Raw genomic sequence first — 22,372 nt, 5'->3', positions numbered from 1 at the left:
CTTCCGACCCTATAAAGTATATATATTCTTGATCAGCATCAACAGCCAAGTCCATCTAGCCATGTCTGTCTGTCCGTCTGTCCTTTTCTACGCAAAATAGTCCCTCAGTTTTAAAGCTATCTGAATGAAACTTTACATATAGTCTTCAGAATACTATCACTGCTATATATGTCGGAACACGCGGGATCGGACGACTTTATCGTATAGCTGCCATACAAATGTCCATTTTATATTATTTCAGAATTTCGGTTTTAATTTTATGAAAACCGGGCGACTATATCTTATAGCTGCCATAGGTACGATCAGGAAATTAACTGGAAAAAAATATGACTTCGTTGTTTTTCAACGTATTTTCATATACTCTGAGATATGAGCTTTTGTTAATATTTAAGAATTTTGGTATAAATTTCATAAAAATCGGACAACTATATTATATAGCTGCCATAGAAGCGATCGGTAGATGTAGAGAAAATGTAAAGCTGGAAATGTAAATCTGTAACTGCCAAACTTTAAACTTAATAAGTATAGGTAAAATGTAATGAAACTCAGTTTTGTGTGTATTCAGAATATAATTAATTTTGTTTTTTTTTTTTATTATCAAAATTTCACAAGGAAATCATCAATTTTTTTATTAAAGAAAAAATGACAGCTCGAGAGATTTGGTGTGGACACGATTGTCGAAATCTGCGATCTGCTTGCAGCCTCAAAGACTAAAAGAGTCCCTAAAATTTCAGACTAAAAACAAAAAATTGAAGAATGTTGGAAATTTGTAAGAATATTATTAGTTGCAGGTACCTCTGCCCAGCGCTACCATGTCATCGCATCAGTTGAGTCATAGGCGAGAACAATTCGAAGCAATAATTGGTTCCAGATAACAGTGCAAGCAATTAGTTATTCTTTTCACAACAATGACGGTAAGTCAAAAATCACAACAACATAATTTTCGTAAGGAAAACATTTTCGTTTGCTTTTAGCACTACGCAAGACATGATGACTACTTTATGAATAAACATAACGGTGCCTTAACCTCTGACACCGGTCATAGATCTTATGGGAATCCAAATAGTAGCGGTAACATATATTACAGTAATACCACACTCCAACCAGAACCAGAACAAGTATATAATGACACCACACCCACAACGGCTGACACAAATCACAGCAATGAATATTATGAGTGTTATGAAACAAAAACGGAAGATTACCAGCAGGAATTGGATGTACACTCTTCGGTTGAAAATTGGTTTCACAGCGGGGTAGCCAATGAATACTATTATGGTGAAGGGGTGTTTGAGTTCGCAACGGCTCCAAACTATAAGGGTACTTCAGCGAAACTATTGCCAATATTGCCAGTTAAAGAAAATATCAATGGATCTGGATCAGATATGGAGCTAAATAGCAGTTGTCAAGTGTTGCCATCTACAGGTATTGACTACGAATACGAAAATATCCCTGCAACTAATTTCAATAGTTATTATTCAAATAATTTCTCAAATTTCAATCTATCATTATTAGGATTTGGTGCTGAGGATTGGTCTGAAATCAACCCTGTTCAAAATACAGTCGCGCCACGACCGTACACTTCAATGTTGCCATTAGATTACAGTGCGTACCACGAGTGTAACTACCATGCTGACAATCTATCAACATTTAGCGATACACCGCCGATAAGTAATGCCCAACAGAAGCTGCAGAATCAACGAAAAATCTCTTTGATGATGGCAATGACAACGGCTTCTGTAATAGCATCTGGTGAAACCAGAGTGCCTGTTCACTCGATGCATTCAAAGAAACTGATGCCAACTTATTATGATTCTGATAGATATTTGGCGAAAGAATGCAGTGACACTGACACTCTAGTTGCTTTAAGTGCTATGACAACGACGACGGCGACCACGACGATTCCACCAAAAACTAGAAAATTGCCAAAACTTCTACCAACAACACCGCATAACAAATCATCGTTTCATATTTCAAGCATCACAACTGTATCCGATGCGACACTTCCTTCTTCACCGTTATTATATTGCACAGCCGGGAAAACTCATCGGCCTAAGCAACTGCCAAAGTTGCCAACAACAACATTTTCAGTTCAGTCTAAGAATTCGAATTATCCAAAGTCTTCATTACCTTCAGTTGCACTATCATTGGAAAAAACATCTCCGGTTGAAACAAAAGCGTTTAACGAAGATAATCAAGTACATTCATTCCCCGATCAATGCTCACCAGTAAAGCTTCCATTAAATAGTAGCCAGAATGTAGTAGTAGTATCTGATGATAATGAGAAACTCCATTCATCAGATCTAGATATTGACAGCAAAGTTTATTTAGAAATTAAGGAGTCAGCCCAGTCTCCTCCGCCAGAGCCCTCATATATGAAGCCTGAAGCGGAAGCCTTATTTAACTTATCGGATTATCTTCAGCCTTATACATTTTTCGACACAAATGAAAAAAATCCTATTGTTACCAATACGACTGCCAAAACTTCGATCATTAAAGAAACGTGCTCAGATAAAGAAGAGCTGATTAGTAGTATAGGCGATACTACACAATTAAAGGAGTTTACAACATGGAATTACCAAACAGCAGACTTCAAACCAACGAACACAGTTGAAGCTGAATCATCAAGGCTGTCATTTAGTAGTTCCTTCATTAATCCAGACTTTGGTATTTCAACAATAAAAGGTACTCCTCATGATGTTGACACAACTGATTGTAATAGCTCTAACAACACGTTCACACCAGCAATTTCGACAGAGTTGACAACTATCAATAATGAGACAATTTCTGAATCCATAAGTAATCAGACGGAAACAGTTCCACCATCTATGAATAATCAGACGGAGACAGTGTTGTCATCGATAAATAATCAGACAACCATTGTGTTGCCAAGCCGCGATGCCTCCCCTTCACCATCAACGTTGACATTAACATCACCAATTTCATCTATAACAGGACCTCATATCGTCTCTTATACCGATTATATGAAACAATTTGATTTACCAGATTTACCACAGCCATTTGTTGAACTGGAAACATGTGCAAATGATATCGCTAACTCTGTTGCCTTAATCACTGATACCGATAACAAAAGAAACAATGTTTTTAAAAAAGAGTTAGATCAAAATAATGAGATGGTACCAGTGCCTTCGTATTTAGCCGAATTTTCTGCATATGATTTTCCCAGTTTTCCAACGACCATCAATGATATCGCACCAATTGACACCATAGTATGTTCAGTAGAGTCTCCAACAAATCTTACCAAATTTGTTTCAACAACCGAGGAAACTTCAGCTAGCGAACTTCAATCTACAGCATTTGATGATACCTTCTATGACACTTTTAATGTTGATATTAAAGAACTGACTGCCTCTGTTGCGAATATTCAAGAAGAAACAGATATTGTTATTGCAAACGTGGATAATAACAGTTTATCATTGGTAGATCATAGCATTAGTAAGGCAAACATTGACCTGAATCAGAACCTCAGCAGCTCAGGTCTTGGTGGTTATTACAAGCCTTCCTCCCAGACGCAACAAACAGGCAAAGGATTGACCTCAACCAGTGTTCTCGGAGGCTTTTCTAAAGGTCTCAAAGGTGGCTTAGATGGCGTATTCAGCGGTGTCAGTTCAGCAACAGTTGAAGTAAACAGAACTCAACAACAGCACGCCAACAATTCCAAAAAAGGTTTTAGCTTTAATTTGGCATCGAAACTAGTGCCCAGTGTTGGTGGATTGCTTTCAAGTTCGGGTTCCAAAGTAGCCACAAAAGCTGAAACGGAAACCGAATCGAATTTTCTTGCTGAAAATGTTACTTATCTAGGCACCAGCTCTTCTCCTTTAAATCTTGATGAGAATAAAAAACCAGGAAGCTCGTATGGACCGACTCCAGAGGCGTCTTTTTCCAACGATCAAGGATCATCCATTGTGCCAATAAAAATGCAGATCTGTGAAAATTATAATGAAAAGTACGATGATGATATGAATTTAAATAATGAAATGATAATGCATATGGGAATTTACGATCATGAAAGTGACAATGTTTTAAAGGAAGAGCAACCTCCTACTTTAATCGAAGTATCGAACAGAGATAATGGTTATCATACAGTCCAAAGAGATATTACAAATGAAACAAGTTTGGTTTTAGAAACAGCTGTAAACCCGGAATCTACGCAAAAAAGAGGAGGTATCAAATCTGGTGGAATGTTCGGTTCAATTTTGACTAAGGCCGCTGCAGCCGTACAATCAGCAACTCAAGCTGTCAATCAAGGTGCATCCTCTGTTGCATCAGCTGTAACGCAAAAACCGCCGACAACAACAACCACATTGGTTACGCCAATCAACAATTCAACTTGTCTGGCCTTGTCTACCTCCTCTAATCCAAATCCTGAAGGCAAAATTGAAAATTTCGATTACATTTATCAGCAAAACAATCAAGATACAACCCTGTCGAGCTGTCACTATTCAACCACTGGCGATGATTATGAGAATAGTAATGTGAAAATGCAGGAATATGGTTATAATAGTACATTCAGTACAGAACTCAATGAACCGGTCTCAATGTCCTACCATGCCAATGGTAATCAGAGCACAAAAATCCTTCCAACGGTGCCGTTAGCGGGAGCCACTGGCAAAAAACTGCCCACTATCAATGGTAAATCGGGACTTATGCTAATTAAACAAATGCCAACGGAGATCTATGACGATGAGTCCGAGATTGATGATGAACTATTAGATCGGGTTGCAGTTCAATCAATGAATTCGGAACCGAATTATCATATTGATAGTGTGCAGAATGATTACTATATGGATCTTCGGCAGACGACACCGTCTTCGAACCAGAGTCAGCGCACGAACGGATACTATGAGCATGTCAACAATGGTTATGACTATCGTGAGGACTACTTTAATGAAGAGGACGAGTACAAGTACCTCGAACAAGAGGAGCAACAACAAAAGCCAAAGAACAAAAATAATCAAGCACAACAACAGAAGCAATCATCATTAGATTTCATTGACGAAGAACATCAAAGGGACAATGACGACGATGACTTCATTTACGATAACGAAACCTATCATAGCGAAGAAGATAGCGGCAATTATCTAGACGAAAGCTCTAGTGGTAGCGTGGGTCCTATTCAAAACCGGCAACTATTAAAAATGGAAGTTCACCATGACTCTAATGTACAGTCGCCCATGTCTAATTCCACCAGTATCCCTGCTGCCACAAATATATCTCTCCACAAACAAGACAGTATTATTATTGATCATGATCATGATGAGCAAGCAAGCTTAATGAATGACTCTGACCTGATAGGTCGAGATGATGAATTAAATGACCAGTTGACCGATCTCGCTGATCTAAATAAGATAATATCGCAAAAGAAGAAACCTCTACTGCTGCGCGGTGAAACCGAAGAAGTTGTGAGCGGGCACATGCAGATTATTAGGCAATCGGAAATTACAGCGAAGCAACGATGGCACTGGGCTTATAATAAAATAATCATACAACTAAATGTGAGTACAAAATCTTTCTTACTTCTTTCTAACATCTTAGTACATTTCTTCCTTAAAATACGCCCCAAATAATCTATAGATTTATCGGTGTTACAATAATTAACAGGAAAGAATGATTATCTTCTCTGTACCCATCTTGCATTCGAAATCATATTTTTTAAAATATTAAATACTTATAAAATAAAAACGATCATATTGTTAGAAAAGGTTAATATAATGTTTTTATACCCTTGCAGGGTATTATAATTTCAGTCAGAAGTTTGCAACGCAGTGAAGGAGACGTTTCCGACCCTATAAAGTATATATATTCTTGATCAGCATCAACAGCCGAGTCGATCTAGCCATGTCCGTCTGTCCGTCTGTCTGTCTGTCCGTCTGTCCGTCTGTCTGTTTCTACGCAAACTAGTCCCTCAGTTTTAAAGCTATCTAAATGAAACTTTGCATATAGGCTTCTATATACTCTCACTGCTATATATGTCGGAACGGGCCGGATCGGACGACTATATCATATAGCTGCCATATAAATGTTCGATAAATTTTTACAAAAATAATTATAACTTCGCTGTTTTTAAATATTTTTGCATAATTTTTTAGATATGGCCATTTTATATAATTTCAAAATTTTGGTAAAAATTTTATGAAAATCGGACGACTATATGATATAGCTGCCATAGGAACGATCGGGAAATTAATAGAAATAAAATTATAGCTTCGTTGTTTTTCAACGTAATTTTATCTACTCTGAGATATAAGCTTTTTAATTATTCTAGAATTTTGGTATAAATTTCATAAAAATCGGACAACTATATCACATAGCTGCCATAGAAGCGATGTATACAATATATAATACTGGGAATGTAAAACTGTAACTGTCAAACTGTAAACATAATAAGTATAGGTAAAATGTAATAAAATAATATCTGCAAGGGTATACAAACTTCGGCGTGCCGAAGTTAGCTTCCTTTCTTGTTATACATAAAATTGTTTAATTTTGTTCATAAATAGTAAATATAATACCCTTGCAAGGTATTATAATTTCAGTCAGAAGTTTGCAACGTCGTGAAGGAGACCTTTCCGACCCTATAAAGTATATATATTCTTGATCAGCATCAACAGCCGAGTCAATCTAGCCATGTCCGTCTGTCCGCAAACTAGTCCCTCAGTTTTAAAGTTATCTGAATGAAACTTTGCATATAGTCTTCTATATACTCTCACTGCTATATATGTCGGAACAGGCCGGATCGGACGACTATATCATATAGCTCCCATACAAATGATCGATACATTTTTAGAAAAAAAATTATAACCTGGCTGTTTTTCAACATTTTTGCACCATATCTAAATATGGCCATTTTATATTATTTCAGAATTTCGATAAAAATGTCATGAAAATCGGACGACTATATCTTATAGCTGCCATAGGAACGATCGGGAAATTAATAGAAAAAAAATTAAAACTTCGTTGTTTTTCAACGTATTTACATCTACTCTGAGATATGAGCTTTTTTTATTTTTATAGAATTATGGAATAAATTTCATAAAAATCGGACAACTATATCATATAGCTGCCATAGAAGCGATCGGTAGATGTAGAGCAAATGTAAAGGTGTGAATGTAAAACTGTAACTGTCAAACTGTAAACATAATAAGTATAGGTAAAATGTAATGAAATAATATCTGCAAGGGTATACAAACATCGGCGTGCCGAAGTTAGCTTCCTTTCTTGTTTTGTCTCCTGTCTAGTTGAAAGTAGTTACAAATTCAAGTTAAAAACTTCCAATGTTTCTTGAGATCAGTTTTCTTGGAGATTACCTATTATATTATCTAACAATGGTATGTAAATTACCTTCCTGTAGGTCTCTTTAGCATTCGATGCAGGAAAACTTGTCCGAAAATTCGGTTGGTTAGCTAGGCGGGGAATAGAAATGTTGAAATCCAATTTGCTGCCATATTAGTTTAAGGGCATTTTTATACCCTTGCAGGGTATTATAATTTTAGTCAGAAGTTTGCAACGCAGTGAACGAGACGTTTCCGATACGGTGTCAAAAACCAAGTCACCTAAAAACGGAAATTCAAGTTATCGTCAAAAATGCGATAAAGTAAGGGACACCTGAAGAACTGCCGTAGATTTCTAAAGAACTATAAATAAGCTTATTGTTATTCAGTTCATTTTCTGTTAATCGTATGTTTATATATACGGGTACCTACATAAATTAACACAATGTCATTCTCTGTGGTAACCAGCATTAAGTAGTTAAATAACGAGCTCTGAATAATTACTATAAATATGGTAACGAGCACATTTTTATACTTCTTTGATATTGGAATATCATGTTTTAATACCATTTGTTGAAAATGTATAATCAAATACCGGATTTAATTTTTTTTAATTGTAAAATGGTTGTAAAGTTTCTTTAACAAATTCGTAAAATCTATGGCTATTATTATTAGCTAAAAGGGTATTTGAAGTTCGGTCTTACTAAAATAAAAATAAAGGGATTTTTTCCATTTGCGGAAGAGGCCTAATTTTAGTGGTTTCTTGAGCTTCGGTAAACGTACTTGACTTAACCTTTCTGAAACGGCGAATTGTAATGAATTTTCTATGTACAAAATTGACCCATAATACATGGAACTATGTATATACCCAAGATATACCAAATGACGGTCTCATTAATAATTTAGAAAGTGGCAAATCTATCGCTGAACGCACCCGTAAGCTTAGCCTTATTCTCAAATATAACAAACAAAATGTAAGTAAGGTAGTTTGCTAAAAAATTTTTCAATAAATAATTGAAAATAAAAGCTGACTGAACTTGGAGTCTGAAAAACATTGCAAATTCTTATCAGATAAAAGGAATAAGTCACCGTATGTATTTAGCTTTAAGCTTGGCGTCTGACTGTAATATGAAGTTTGCTTTTGCTCTCGCATCGACGCTTAGAATTCCTAACGGGTTTTAGTTCAAATGCAGGGCAAAGTACCAAGAAAATTGGTGATAGTTAGCCGTAGTCTAATGATTTGCATAGAACCAATGAAACGATCGTAACCACAGTTGCTACTTGTCTGTTGAAGTTCATTTTGTTGGTTTATGCTAGTGTCGAACCTCGAAGCCGTCTTGACGTCGAATCTGAAGAACTTTGCATATTCAGGTATAGGTCGCTGCTAAGAAACACTATAATTAATTTTTTAATTTTATTTCCAACTGTAAGGGTATATAAATTTTGGTTCCCACAATGTGTTCTCCCACCCACAGTTGGGTATTCATTTGTTTCTCTACTAGTATTGCTAGCAAAGTTCTGGACATGCGCAGAAGCTTTAAGCTTTTGCACACACTCAAGTTGTTCTCTCAGTAAAAGGTGTTTCTCGTCTGTATTCAGAAAGCTTTTTGTACTAAAAGGAAACTTTAGTTTTTAGTATGTAAACGTTCACAACTAAGGAGCACTCTTATTTTCCGTGTGACTTCATAAAAACCAATCTAGGACGCAGCAACACAGAACTATTACTTATTACTTAGTTTGTAGCGTTTCTCAAAAACCATCTTAGCTAGTATTATTATTTTAGCATACGCAATATATGTAAAATTATTAAGTCAAAATGAAAGGCATTTGAATATAAAGTTTCACATAGTTAACAGTTGTTACAAGTGTCGTTTATGTACATACATATATGTACAAATTCCGTGTACAAATAAAATTGTGATGATTTACATAAAATTTAAAGAACTTTTGTGATTTCGTCTTCGAAAAGTTTGCAACAAAAGACATCTCCCAAGGAACACCAAGCCTTTTTTTTAAAGAACTATTAAAAATTAGTACTGCATTTTAAACGTCTCTTTAAAAATGCATATTCAAGCTAAACTTTTAAAAATGTAATGGATATATGAGTAATTTTTTGTAAAATTAAAAATAAATTTTGAAGCCTTTAGAAATTAATATATTGTATATTTATTATAGAATTTTTATTTGCCAAATATTTCTTCTAAAAAACATCGTTATAGCCTTTGTATTATTTATTAATACAATGAAAGTATTTCTTTATAGGTAAATTTTAGGTACATTTATTATAGGCATGTACAATATTGCAGCTAATTAAACACAGATTTTTTTGGACTTGACCGTATGTATATTCGGCTATAGCTATCAAGCAAGTAATATTTCATTTTCGAACTACCTAATAGGTAAAACTAAAAAAGGAAAAAAAAAAAAACTATGAACGCATCACAGCAGCAGCCAACGCCGTCGCGGCCACTAAATCAATTTTCACATCAAGAAAATAACAAAAATAATCTTGAACATCAACATCAACTAGCATTCGCGGAAAGTGCGCTTAAAAGTCAAATAAAAATAAAGCAACAATTGCGACTACACCAACAGCAAGAACAACAACCAGAATCGACGATGTATAACGCCGCCGAGATGGCGGTATCTTACCTAAAAACCCAAAATTATTCCGCAGATGAGAGGCCCTTACATCAGCTAGAGTATAGAACATCACCTGTTCATCATCATCATATAGCTACATCCTCTCAACCAAAGCAACAACCTCTAGCAAATAAAAAAGCATTAATAAACCTCGATAATACCACGCAAAGCACTTCGATTAACTCTTTGGTTAACACATCGATCAGCCCTTCGATAAACAATACAAATTATTATCCCAAAGGCAGCATGTTATCGATAAGAAGTGAACAACAATCGCAGCAGCACTCGGATTATATTATATCCGATTATATGGATAAAATAGCAACTAGAATAAGTTTGCTTGAAACCGAATTAAAGTTTGCCTGGCGTGCTTTGGACTTGCTCTCCAATGAGTATGGCAAGATTTGGATTCGGTTGGAGAAGTTGGAGAACATATCGCTAGAACAACAATCGGTGGTTAGTAATCTAATGGGACTTATTCAAAATCAGACGCAGAATCAAAGTAATATCGACGCTCTACAGGAATTCCAGGAGACATTTCATAGCTTTGAAGATGAAAATCATCAATTGTTAATGGATGAAGATACACTAGATATTGACATCAAACCGTTACAAACTCAAGAATATAACGATGATCAGGATCTCACCGTAATAAGGGATGCTGATGTTTTTCAGAGTGCTGGCTTAGAATCGTCTAAAATGGTTAATTATCCATATTTGAGTTACGAAACATTGCATGAAAGTAATATTATAAATGGCTTAGATATGGGTGAAACATTACTCAAAGAATCAAGGAAAAAACTCTATTCCGATTCTGATCTAATGTTATATGAACAGCAACAAATTCAAGCAAATAATGCTCGTTGCGAGCTAATGAAGGAATTTATAAATGGGAGACGTGTCTTAAACGAGATAGCGTCAGGAACCCCACAAGCTCAAACTCAAAGTGCCCGAAAATGTACGAATTTCGGACAATCAAAGGAGGACTTGGATAAAATGAGACAGTCTTCCAATAGCGAGTTAGATAATCTAATGGATGATATCAATTTTTTTCGCTTAGCAGCCTCTAAAACGGACGTCGGCTCGGACCAAGTATTGCCCATAGAAGATACTGGAGGAACGACGATCATACAGATTCCTCAAAAATGTAATAATGAAGTTAATGAATCCTTTTACAAGCAACTCAATGAAGCTTGTAGGGACAATGAATTGAGTTCCGAAATATTGAAAGTTGATGCCTTGTTACATAATTCAGCAGGAGATTCCAGTCATGGTCAATGCCAAGCCTCATTTATTTTAAGAAATCAGTCGGAGAAGGGCAATACTTTGCTAGATTCTGCAAAGATATCGACAAAGGAGTCGATAAAGGAGTCCAAGAAGCATCGAAAAAAGAAGCATCATACTAGTGAAATGGATATGATAAATAAATTAAAATCTATACTAGCACAAGCTTCAACTGGTCATAATAACGACGATGGCGAATTCGATAATGAAAGATCGCTTATCGAGATAACGGAGAACCAAAATGCAGTTAACAAGTTTGGCGATGATGCATCGATAATTTTAAACAATATCACAAAGAGTTTAATGGAGGAAATTAACAAAATTCCAGGACTTCAAACATTAAGTGCAACGCAAATAAATAAACTTCGTGAGACCGTTTGGAAAGAATATTCGTTTTTTCAAAAGGTCAGGCAAGTTGATAAGAATTTAACATTGCTTCTGCTTAATCCGATAACAGTAAGTGAAGAATTACGCTCACTCGGAATAACGAATATCGATGAAAAGTTTGTTTTGGTTATAAAGAAGTTTAGTAAAAATATTCTTACACTAAAAAAACTTGTGGGAAGCTCCTTGGACGAAATGAAATCGAGGGACGAGTCATCCCTTCTATTAAACTCACAGTCACAAAGTCAGAGTTCTTGTATTCCAACCTTATTACGCAATAACTCCGATTTGGATGAACAATTAAAAGTTCTCGAAACCCAAGAGATTGAGATAAATCGAAAAAAGAAAATTGAACAAATTGTAAGTGACAAAGAAAACCTGCAGGATCTTAATTTCTTAACCATGTCCTCTAAAAACATTTACAGCGAAGATGAGTATATAAAGTCCTTGAAGAGAAGCTTGGAACGTCACAATAGTATGATGTTTTTGTTGCATTTTCAAAATCCTGAGAAGCTCAAAAATGACATGATCAACGATGATGTTCTTCTAATGGATTCAATTCGAGGCAGTCCTAGTCCTCCGCCACCTGCTCCATTCGATAATCCTTCTCTCTATGTGGAATCAGTAGAAGCTCAAAATTATCAAAAATATACAAAATCCGATTCGGGATTATCTTCAATGAGCGGTTGGTCACCCATTATATCGCCGGTAGTAACAGTTGGTAAACAAAATAGTAATTATTTTATAGAATCAAGAAATAATGAAATATATTCATTGGAATTGTCATTAGATAAGCAAAGATCCAAGTCAACAATCACTAATGATTATATAATAACGGAGGAGAACTTAAACTACATTCATGAGCTTTCAAAAAATTTACCTATATGTTCTGCCTATGAGAACAAGTCAATATTTAATGGAAAAGAACAGTTTTCAACAGTTGATGAAATGCTGGAATGGGATCAGTTAAATCAAAGAGATAAAAATGTTGGTAATTCCGCGGGAATGCCTGATTTATTGACAAATCAAACACCTAAACGCTTCCTGAACGAAGAAGTAGATCAACATGCAAACATATCACTATATAATACTGATTTAAATGAAACTCGGGAACAACTAAGACGACCTTATTTGACCGATAGACTTGTTTATTATCCCTCATCAAACTACATCACCAATTATAATAGCAGCAATAATTTGGATTACTTAGGTCAAGGCAGAATTAGAGAATCCTACAAATCCAAAACTATACCAATTCCTTCTGAGGACCAGCCATCTGTTCATATTATGGAATATTCTGGTGTTGTGGATCTTGCAACATCAAGACGATCAGAGCTCAATTCTGCTGATCATTCCCACCAAAGACTTCCAGCAGATGTACCAACTGCGGGCAAGCCAGTTAAAGTTTGGAACAAGTTAAACACTATTTTATCTGACAATCTTAAGTTAAAGAAAATAGCCAAACTAAATCGATCACTATCATTACCCGCTGAAGTTCAAAGTCAAGGTAAAAATCAGAATCAAAAAAAGAAACAGACACGTGGCCAGGCGGGCTCATTTCCGTTTATTTCACACATTCGCTCTGAAAGCGGAAGTGGTAGTCAAAAGCATTTATCGAAGAGGCTGCAAAAGCTACCAATGCGTATTATAAGAACAGCAACAACAGGAGCCACGTTCATAAGGCGCCTGTCCCATCCCGAAGAATCTATTGGCGCATCAGATATTGATACTGCTGTTGGTAATACCCCTAAAAAATCGCTTAAATCAAAAATGAATCATATAATGCGCAAGGCAAAGACATATAAACGGCATAACTTGCGCCTGAGCCGCGGCTGTAGCATATCGGATACTGAATTAGATAAACCTAATGACGGTTATGACTGTATTTCACTGGATAATGATAATGATGAGGGGTGTTCCTTATATGGAATTGATATTATTGATAGCAATGATGATGAGGCTTGTGGTATAGATGAAAGCCAAGAGGTTAGAGACCTTTTTGCTGTTGTTGGTGACCTCAAAAAAATTGCAAATACTACTGCTGAGGTTCCACCGATTGCTGTAAACGAAATTAATGACATGTGCTATAATGTTGAAAATAAGACTATAAAAATGCCAGAGATTCACTTGGAAGCAACTCCATCATCGCAACATGCGACGTGTGTTCATAGAGTGAGCTCAGTTTATGTTGAGGAGGTTGTCGACGATGACACAAGTCGCGCTCTACAAGAGAACTCTTTTAGTGCTGAAGTAAATGTCATTCCCACATTCAAAATACAAACCACAGAAGGAGGCGGAGAAGGAAACACCCTTATTACCACATTCCCATCACAGCAGCAATGGACTTTAGATCTACCCAACAGTAATATTCGAGAGGATGATGACAATCGCAGTCAGCATTCCACGAGAACTCTGTCATCGTCGCGTCGTCAAAGCACTGAAGATAGTATCGACACGGATGACGAATATTTTCATTATGAGCTTCGTCAGTTGGAACAGGAACAGGAAATGCAACGGTTAGCACAACATTCAGAAAACGTAAATGAACCTATTGCGAATGACAATGAAGTTTTATTTTCGCAAATTGGCCAACTGCTTCAAAATTCCGACGCTTTTCAGCCACCCGAACCTGAAAAGGGATCAAAAGAAAGTTGTGTTAATTATTCTCCCGATGAACAGGTTAAATTGCTTATGGGTGAGGTATTTAGTGAATTGAAAAGAATTGTTCGGTTAGAGGAAGGTATAGTTAAAGATGATACAACAACATCCGCATTCATCGATGCATTTCCGAAAGTAAAACCACATCGTGAGAAAATCTCGACTGTCCTTGATATGCATAGCGCCTGGCAGGATGTCAATGGCTGTGAATTGCCATTTGTAGCATCTGACATGGACTCTCACGAGGAAGAAGTTGAGAGGAAGAACCAAAGACCCAAGATAAAAAAGAAGAGAAAGCGTGATAGCCAAAAATATAGTAATGCCAGTTCAAGTTCATCGTGCCATTCCCAAAATAAAAGTAATCAGCGTTCAACCGAATCCGAATCAGAAAAAATCGATAAATCAATCAATATATCGTCAGGCTCTAGCGAAACATCTGGTCCCGATTCGCCGGCAGAAGAGCTGAGCGATGTTAATGATGAGATGAGTAAAACTGGCATTCCGGGTAAAGAAAAAGAAGATGGTGCAGAAAAAAAAGGAATAACTCCAAATACCGTAGAATTACATGATATAAATAGAACCACAATTACTACTTCGTCGTATCCTGCGCAATGCTTAAGTCCAACAAAATCAGTTCATAATCAGTTGTCAGAGGTAGAAAGTTCCCTTGCGCTAGATAATGGTGGTGCCAGTAAATGGAAACTATTGAAAACATTAAAAGAGCGAAAAATTGAAGAGAAAAATAATCAGGAAAAGGTTAAAGATGATGACAAAGACAAAGAAAAGGTAATCATATGATTAATGGAAACATTTGTATTATATATTATATCTGTAATTTGTTGTCAGCCAATAAGTTAGCACTTTTAGTTCCTGGGATATATGATGTCTAACAGACTAACGACAAGATGGACATTGGCAAAGATGGATCGCATTTTCAAACTATATACACTAAGTCTAATAGATACATATATTACTCCCGCTTTAACAATATTTCATGTTCAGCATTTATAAAGTTTATTAATGTAAACAATATATAATTTTTTCAGAATGGTGTCGGAAGTGGAGATGTGGGTATACGTACCAATGGCCATCCCGGGGATAATCCTTTTTATAGCAACATTGACAGTATGCCAGATATACGGCCTAGACGTAAATCTATACCTCTTGTTTCGGAGCTGGTAAGTCCTTTTAAGCCCCGTTCCTTCCTTCTTAAGGCAATAAATATAAATATAGATAGGTTTTCTGATGATGCCGTCGTTTTTCCCATAAAAAACGTTCGTATTGAATCCAAAATAAATTATCCTTCACTTTACTTTTGCATATATTCTTGTTAAAAATGGTGGACGTTCTCAGGTTCTGAAGGTATAAATATACTCTACAGACATCCGATTCAAAAAGTCTCATTTATTTGTCTTAGTCATTTGTTTTTCTTAAATTTTAAATAGTAATTTTATACTTGCAGTTTAAATTTTCACTTTTACATTTTAAGTCAATGCAAATTTGTGTCTTTTTTTTTAATTTATGTAGTTTTTGCACTGTAGTGGAATCCATGAAAGAAAACTAGGTTCGGCAAGCCGACGTTTATATAAATTTGCAGTTAACAATTTTCCGTTTATTTCTTGACAGCCAGAACTCTTATCAGGCCTGTTCCGATATTTATACTAACAACATAATCATATACCACTACCTGAAAAGTTATATTCACATAGCTCTAAGACTTAGAGACTAGTGTTCGAATTTTATACTCATAAAGAATACATATACATACATACTTTATATGTTTCTTTTACTGCGTTGCAAAATAAGTTAAATATATATAATTTCCCTTGCACAAGTATGCAAACAAATAAAAAGGTAGGTTGGCTGATTATTTTATAGATTGCCCAGAAGTACTTACTAAGTAGCTTTACAAGTCATAAATGATTTTTTGAATAACGTTCACAATATACTAAAAATCTTGTGCGGTGTAAAAAATAAATCAATAAACAGTATTTACGATCGAATAAATAATAATTGTAGTTTTAAAAACAAAACCAAATAATACAAAAATAATAATACTAATAATTAATTAAACCTTTTATTTTTTTTGGAGATACACCGAAATCTTTTGAGAAGTTTAAATACAGCAGAAGTGAAGAAATATAAATTTTGTGTTAGGATTTTAAACTGTACCTTAGCCGTAGGAAAAAAAACGATTTTAATAGTATATTGTAAAAAATACTTCGCTTAAGTTGTATTTTTTCGATTTCGTTTTGGGCGATATCGTACGAATTAGTGTTTAGTTGCTCCGGTTTTCGACAAATTTTTGGTATCGGAATGTTTCGTTTTCTTACTGCTCAACCAGCTGACTGAGGAGGTACAAATAGCTGGAGTTGAGAAAATCTAGGCATCTAGATGCTGCCACATTTTTCACAGTTTTAATTCCGGTGACCTCAATTACTTTTTGGTCAATTTTGACCATTTAAGTAATTAAATTAAATAGCATTTAAAACAACATTTTTGGACCTACTTTAAAGTTATTAATGTATTCTTTTTTATTTGATAAGTATTTTTACCCGGCTGTTTCGTTTCGCCAACAACAAAACAAAATTATCGACCCCTCGTGTTGAACACGCCACAAATTTATTTTGTAAAATCTGAGGTGGGTTCATAAATAAATTGTTAATAATAAAAAAAGTCAAAATGATCTTGTGGTGAAGTATAATAAACATCAATAAACAACTGAATAAATTATTTTTTCGATTAGTAAATAAGATCTGATTTTATATAAAAAAAGCAGGGACCGTAAATAATGATTATTGTCGCTAATTTTAAATGAATAAATCAATCACTTCCAATCAACATAGAACAAGCTTGACTAGCACGTTTTTATCCTTTAAGGATACACTATGAATATCCTTGATGATTTTTAATTTTTAATTGTTATATTTATTCTTCAATAGTTAAACATTATTTTTGATTCAAAAAAATAAAAATCACAAATAATCATTATGCTTGAGCAAAAAAAATAAACTCAAAAATAATGATTATTCGTGATTTTTATTTTTTTGTTCGAAATAAAACTCACCTAATATTAAATAATTGCAACAAACACAGGTTTTGTTTTTGTTGTTGTCAATTGTTGCTCTAGGGTCCCTTTATAAGGACATAGGACAATATTGGCAATATCCTTAAAGGATTAAAAGTTCTTGCTTGGTGAGTTTTATTTTGAACAAAAAAATAAAAATCACGAATAATCATTATTTTTGTGTTTTATTTTTTTGCTCAAGCATAATGATTATTTGTGATTTTTATTTTTTTTGCTCAAAAATAATTATTAGTCTTGATTTAAAAAATTAAAAATCGATAAGTAATCATTACAAAGTAATTTTTAAAATATTACTTATAATGATTACGGTCCCTGAAAAAAAGGCCATTTACTTATTATTCCGGACAGACAAAGATGCCCATTTTACAAATCGAAAAAAATCTTACGATTTCGAAAACCGAAGCACCGATTTTTCGATTAAAAAAAAACAAAAAAATGTTTTGATTACTGGAGCAGGCCTGTTTGAGAAAATCGCAACCCAAGAGAGCAGATTTTTTTTTAATATGGTACGCATAATTGAACATGTTAGTGCGACTATTTTAATCCCCATGGAAATTTATGATTCTCAGGGTGTATACCGAACCAAATTATCGCTCATTGTCTTATTCTTATATCTTATCTTATTCACATACCGATTAAATAAATATTTTGAACTCCCAAAGGGCTAGGTTGATAATTTTTGATTCTTTTAACTAATTTTAAATACGGCTAACAGCCAGAGCAACAACTTGCGGAGGATCGATGTAATCTGTTGCGTTTGCATGAAAATAAACAGTTGACGGTTGGTAGATCAAAAAAAAAAAAGAAAAAAAAGCTTGCCATGCGTATATAAAACAAATCTTAAACTCAAAAGGAAATATCCCATTCGGAAATATTCCTTTCCATAAAATAATATCATCAAAGCTAGTTGTTAGGAAAGGAAACTAAAACAGATTCTTGCACTTTTTGCTTAATTTAATCTACATTTTATATTCTGTTAATAGTTTTTTAATTCGTATTTGCATAATGCTTGTTGAAGTTTTGAAGCATAATACAATTTGATAATAATTGTAATTGCAGTAGAGAGTTGAGATTCTTAATCTTCCATTTGTTTTGAATGTTTTGTTAAGCAAGCGCTTTTCATAGCTCTAAAAATACCAGTATAATAAATAAATTTACAATAAAACTCTTTGAGAGCTCATATTTTTACTGCTTCTTAGACGATGGCAGCTACGAAGCGAAATGCAGGACTCACATCAGCTGTTCCCCGCGCCACGCTCAATGACGAAGAATTGGTAAGCTATTGCATATATTGATACCAAAAATAATAATTTAAGCCTAAGCCAGGGTACAAAATACTTCTCATGCTAATATGACACTTGTGCCCCATGGGACTTTACATTGCATTGCATTGGTAATACATTAGCTGAGAAGAGCTCTAGATCTAGAAAATCTACAAGACGCCAGCTTAGGGCGATAGCTAATATATATATAAAAAGTATATTTATTAGAGGCTAATTAAACTTAAATATAATTAATTTGTTGGGTGTAAATTATAAAAATTGTATGCATTAGTAAGTTTTAAAATAACTATTTAAGAGTTTCCACATACATAAATGCATGAATACTTCAAGAGAGACTCCAGAAATAAGCTATAAATTGCGACTTTGTTATTGTTTATACTAATCCTACTATGATACTGGCGCATTAATCAAGGATTTAATTAAAGATTTGACAGCTTCAAGTGCGAGCAAGACGAGTATATGGCTCTTCTAATGCTTATTGTAACGCTTTGTTGTACTAGATACCAATTTCGACCCATTACAGAATAGTGCTCTAATGAAGCAAAATTTTAATTGAAAAGTATTATTAACAGTCTATTGGAGGTCGGAATTCAAAATGGTCTCCCAATGGGAATTTCTTTTTGTATTCGTATACATTTACCAACGAGAAGTAAGATATTTATGACCGAAATTTTTTAAATATTTATTACAATAGAAAATGCACGTCTACAAAAAGGCATTACAGGCCCTCATTTATCCCATATCCTCGACGACGCCACACAACTTTCTATTATGGACTGCCACGTCGCCAACGTATTGCTACGAGTGCGAAGGTCTATTATGGGGAATAGCACGACAAGGTGTCCGATGCACCGAATGCGGTGTGAAATGTCATGAAAAGTGCAAGGACCTGCTAAATGCCGATTGCCTGCAGCGTGAGTATTACGAACATACTACTGGAGCTCGGAACATGAAACAAGAAACAAGACCTTTGCTATAATACGAGATTTGCTACATATATAGGTATTGAATTCGCTCAAATATAAATTAAATTTTACAGGTGCTGCTGAAAAGAGCTCGAAGCATGGTGCTGAAGACAAGGCCAATTCTATAATTACAGCAATGAAGGATCGCATGAAGCAGCGAGAACGAGAGAAACCCGAGATATTCGAACTGATTAGGTAATATTTAAAAAATTTATTTGATTTTGACCCTTCCATTATTAAATGATGATAAAAATTAGACAAATTCAGTCAATCCCAATATTATTTAAAATCAAAGTCAGTTAGTTAGTTATTATTCAAAGAGGATATCGCTTAAGAGAGTCTATTATATATGGAGGCACAATGTTTTGCTGATCATCGTCATCTAATGAATTTTATTGCTATGTGTATAGTAACATTTTTTACAAACTCTTCAATATATAGGTTTGAAACAAAAATAAAATATCGCAATAAAATATAACGCCCTAAGACTGGGGAAACACGAAAGGGTTAAGTATATATCCTTGCAGTTAAAACATTTAAGGTCGGTTACTGTTATTATAGTTAAAAACAATATAAATGTAAGATTGATGGAATCAATAATAACGAAATGCCACAGTTAGGGATTCTTTTCCGACGCCAATAAGTTTATATATATTTTTGATAAGCATCAACTTGTTCGGCTGTCTTTCCGTTACTAGTCTCTCAGCTTTTTAGCTATTGTAGAAATTCCGTAATTTTGAAAAATAGAACGGCTATATTATATAGCTGACATAGGAACTATTAAAAAATAAAAGTATTGCGAGCTTCGTTATTTTTCAACATATTTGCATACCTGAGATATACTTTATAAAATTGTATAATGTTTTTAATAATAGGATGACTATATTTTGTTGCTGCCTTAGAAACGATCGGTAAATGTATAGGAAAATGTAAGATAAATATAAAGTAAATAATGTATGTATAAATATCTTGATTGATGTGTAACCTAACCACCGAAATGGATGAATATTGAAAACTGCAAGGGTGTACAAGCTTTAGTGTTCCGAAAATAGTTCCCTTTCTTGACATACTTTATGTTTATTTCGGGGATTCGCCCCAAAATTAATTCAATAACATTTAAATTTATAAACGTGTTCCTTACAATGGAAATAAATGAAATACTTGAAATATTTCTTAAATTCAATAAAAAAATGTCCTAAAACTGAGAACATTACTTTTCTAACGTTAAGAAAAAATCTAAACATTTTCTAATTATATGTATGGACGTATGAGTTCAAAACATTCAGGGGGTTGACCTATGTGACGGCCGATTGTGGACCGTTTATTTTGAAAATTTTTCCTAAAGAGCGCTTATGACAGCAATTTAAATTATTTACCTGTTATTTAGAATTAAGTATTGTTTTTAACGTTTTGTTACTTTAAATATTATAAATTTTTGAGATACAAGGTGCCGCTGTACTATACTAGTATCATGATTGATTTTCTGGCGCCCTGGGTGGGCCAATTATAAAAATCTAAATATAATTATGATCTCGCCGGACTCGAAATTAGCATGAACTAGGGTATTTTAAAAATATTTAAAAATACCAATTTGGCGCCACTTAATTGTTATTGTTTGTTCGAAAAACTCCTTTTTTTTGTCTGTGCAGTGTTAAAAAAACTACTTGACCTATCCAAAAGAACCTAGTCCATACGGTGTCCTTATGCATGCTGAACATATTCTAAATATTCCAGCACAATCGATTAAGTCGTTTTCGAGATTTCGTGTTGACCAGTTGAAAAAACGTGGTTTTGAGAGAAGCGCATTGCAGGAGTAACCTGCCTCCATCCAGCTGGAAATCGAGCGACTCCTAGTCTAGGTTCCATCTGAGCTTTAAGTGAAAAGTACATAGTTAGGAAAGCAATTTATGAAACAAAAAATCTATTGTTTGAAACGTTCACATGGGTCAACAGCCTTAAACGAAAACGAATTCATAGTGCCTCCATTTAAATAATATATATTTGAAATTAAGGAAATAGTCCAAATTTTCTATGGCATCATAATATCCATCATCCTCAAATAGAGCCGTATTCAGCGTAGAGGAGAAGAGTCATACCGGTCATATGAAGGCGGTTAAGCAAAGCGTTTTGGATGGCACGAGCAAATGGTCTGCCAAGATAGCAATCACAGGTTTGGAAATAATTAAATAAACACGAAATTAATTTAAATTAAGTAACAAACTAATCGTGGTATTTTTCTGTTGTCGGTTTGAAATAAATGTGAATGTGAATGTATATTTGCAATTTGAATGACGACACACGGCTGTATTACTTATTAATCAATTAGGAATATATGCGTGATTTAATGTGTTTGGATGTTAATTAATTTTATACAAACTGATATAATATGTATGTGCTATGCATGTATGTAACAATGAAATTCACATATATATGAAAACAACAGCTTCTCAGTTTAATAACAGAACGTTACTGTTACAGCATGATAAGTCTTTAGCTTAAACTTGTCGGTTCCAATTTATATGTGAGTTTCATTTATAAATATAAATAATATACAAAAATACGACACAAAATACTTACTAAGCGATAGGGGGTTTTTTTTAATAGAAATTAAATTTTTCTAGAGAAAAAATAGGGTTTTAGATCAAGTTAAAGAACAACAAAATAAACGCCACTGTCGTTGGGTAATCAATCATTTAATTTGATATTTTACAAAATGAACATAAATACGTGTATATATATATATATATACATATATACATATATCAAATTTAATTT

At 34.3% G+C, this 22,372-nt stretch overlaps 1 protein-coding gene across 8 annotated transcripts in view; it reads left to right on the top strand.

The window, feature by feature from the left end:
• Nucleotides 1–22,372, top strand: part of unc-13 — a 77,016-nt gene that overhangs the window by 6,368 nt on the left and 48,276 nt on the right. For 4 of the 8 annotated variants that reach the window (XR_011445472.1, XM_070287677.1, XM_070287680.1 and 1 more), the window contains exons 1-8: nucleotides 8,955–9,027; nucleotides 9,555–9,630; nucleotides 9,692–15,047; nucleotides 15,308–15,439; nucleotides 18,549–18,623; nucleotides 19,327–19,546; nucleotides 19,672–19,792; nucleotides 21,661–21,767. Coding sequence is in view for 7 of the 8 variants with exons in the window: in XM_070287677.1 (XP_070143778.1) it covers nucleotides 9,723–15,047; nucleotides 15,308–15,439; nucleotides 18,549–18,623; nucleotides 19,327–19,546; nucleotides 19,672–19,792; nucleotides 21,661–21,767 (5,980 nt within the window). In the remaining variant the exon portion in view is untranslated. Of the gene's footprint in view, nucleotides 1–785; nucleotides 915–974; nucleotides 1,426–1,515; nucleotides 5,517–8,954; nucleotides 9,028–9,554; nucleotides 9,631–9,691; nucleotides 15,048–15,307; nucleotides 15,440–15,619; nucleotides 15,624–18,548; nucleotides 18,624–19,326; nucleotides 19,547–19,671; nucleotides 19,793–21,660; nucleotides 21,768–22,372 lie in introns of those variants that run through there. The other 4 variants (XM_041776608.2, XM_041776607.2, XM_070287678.1 and 1 more) reach the window with 4 other exon arrangements.

The sequence above is a fragment of the Drosophila kikkawai genome, chromosome 4 (genome assembly GCF_030179895.1).
Source record: "Drosophila kikkawai strain 14028-0561.14 chromosome 4, DkikHiC1v2, whole genome shotgun sequence".
NCBI classification, from domain to species: Eukaryota; Metazoa; Arthropoda; class Insecta; order Diptera; family Drosophilidae; genus Drosophila; species Drosophila kikkawai.
The sequence above is the reverse complement of the archived record's forward strand: the minus strand, read 5'-3'. Positions and strand labels throughout refer to the sequence as shown.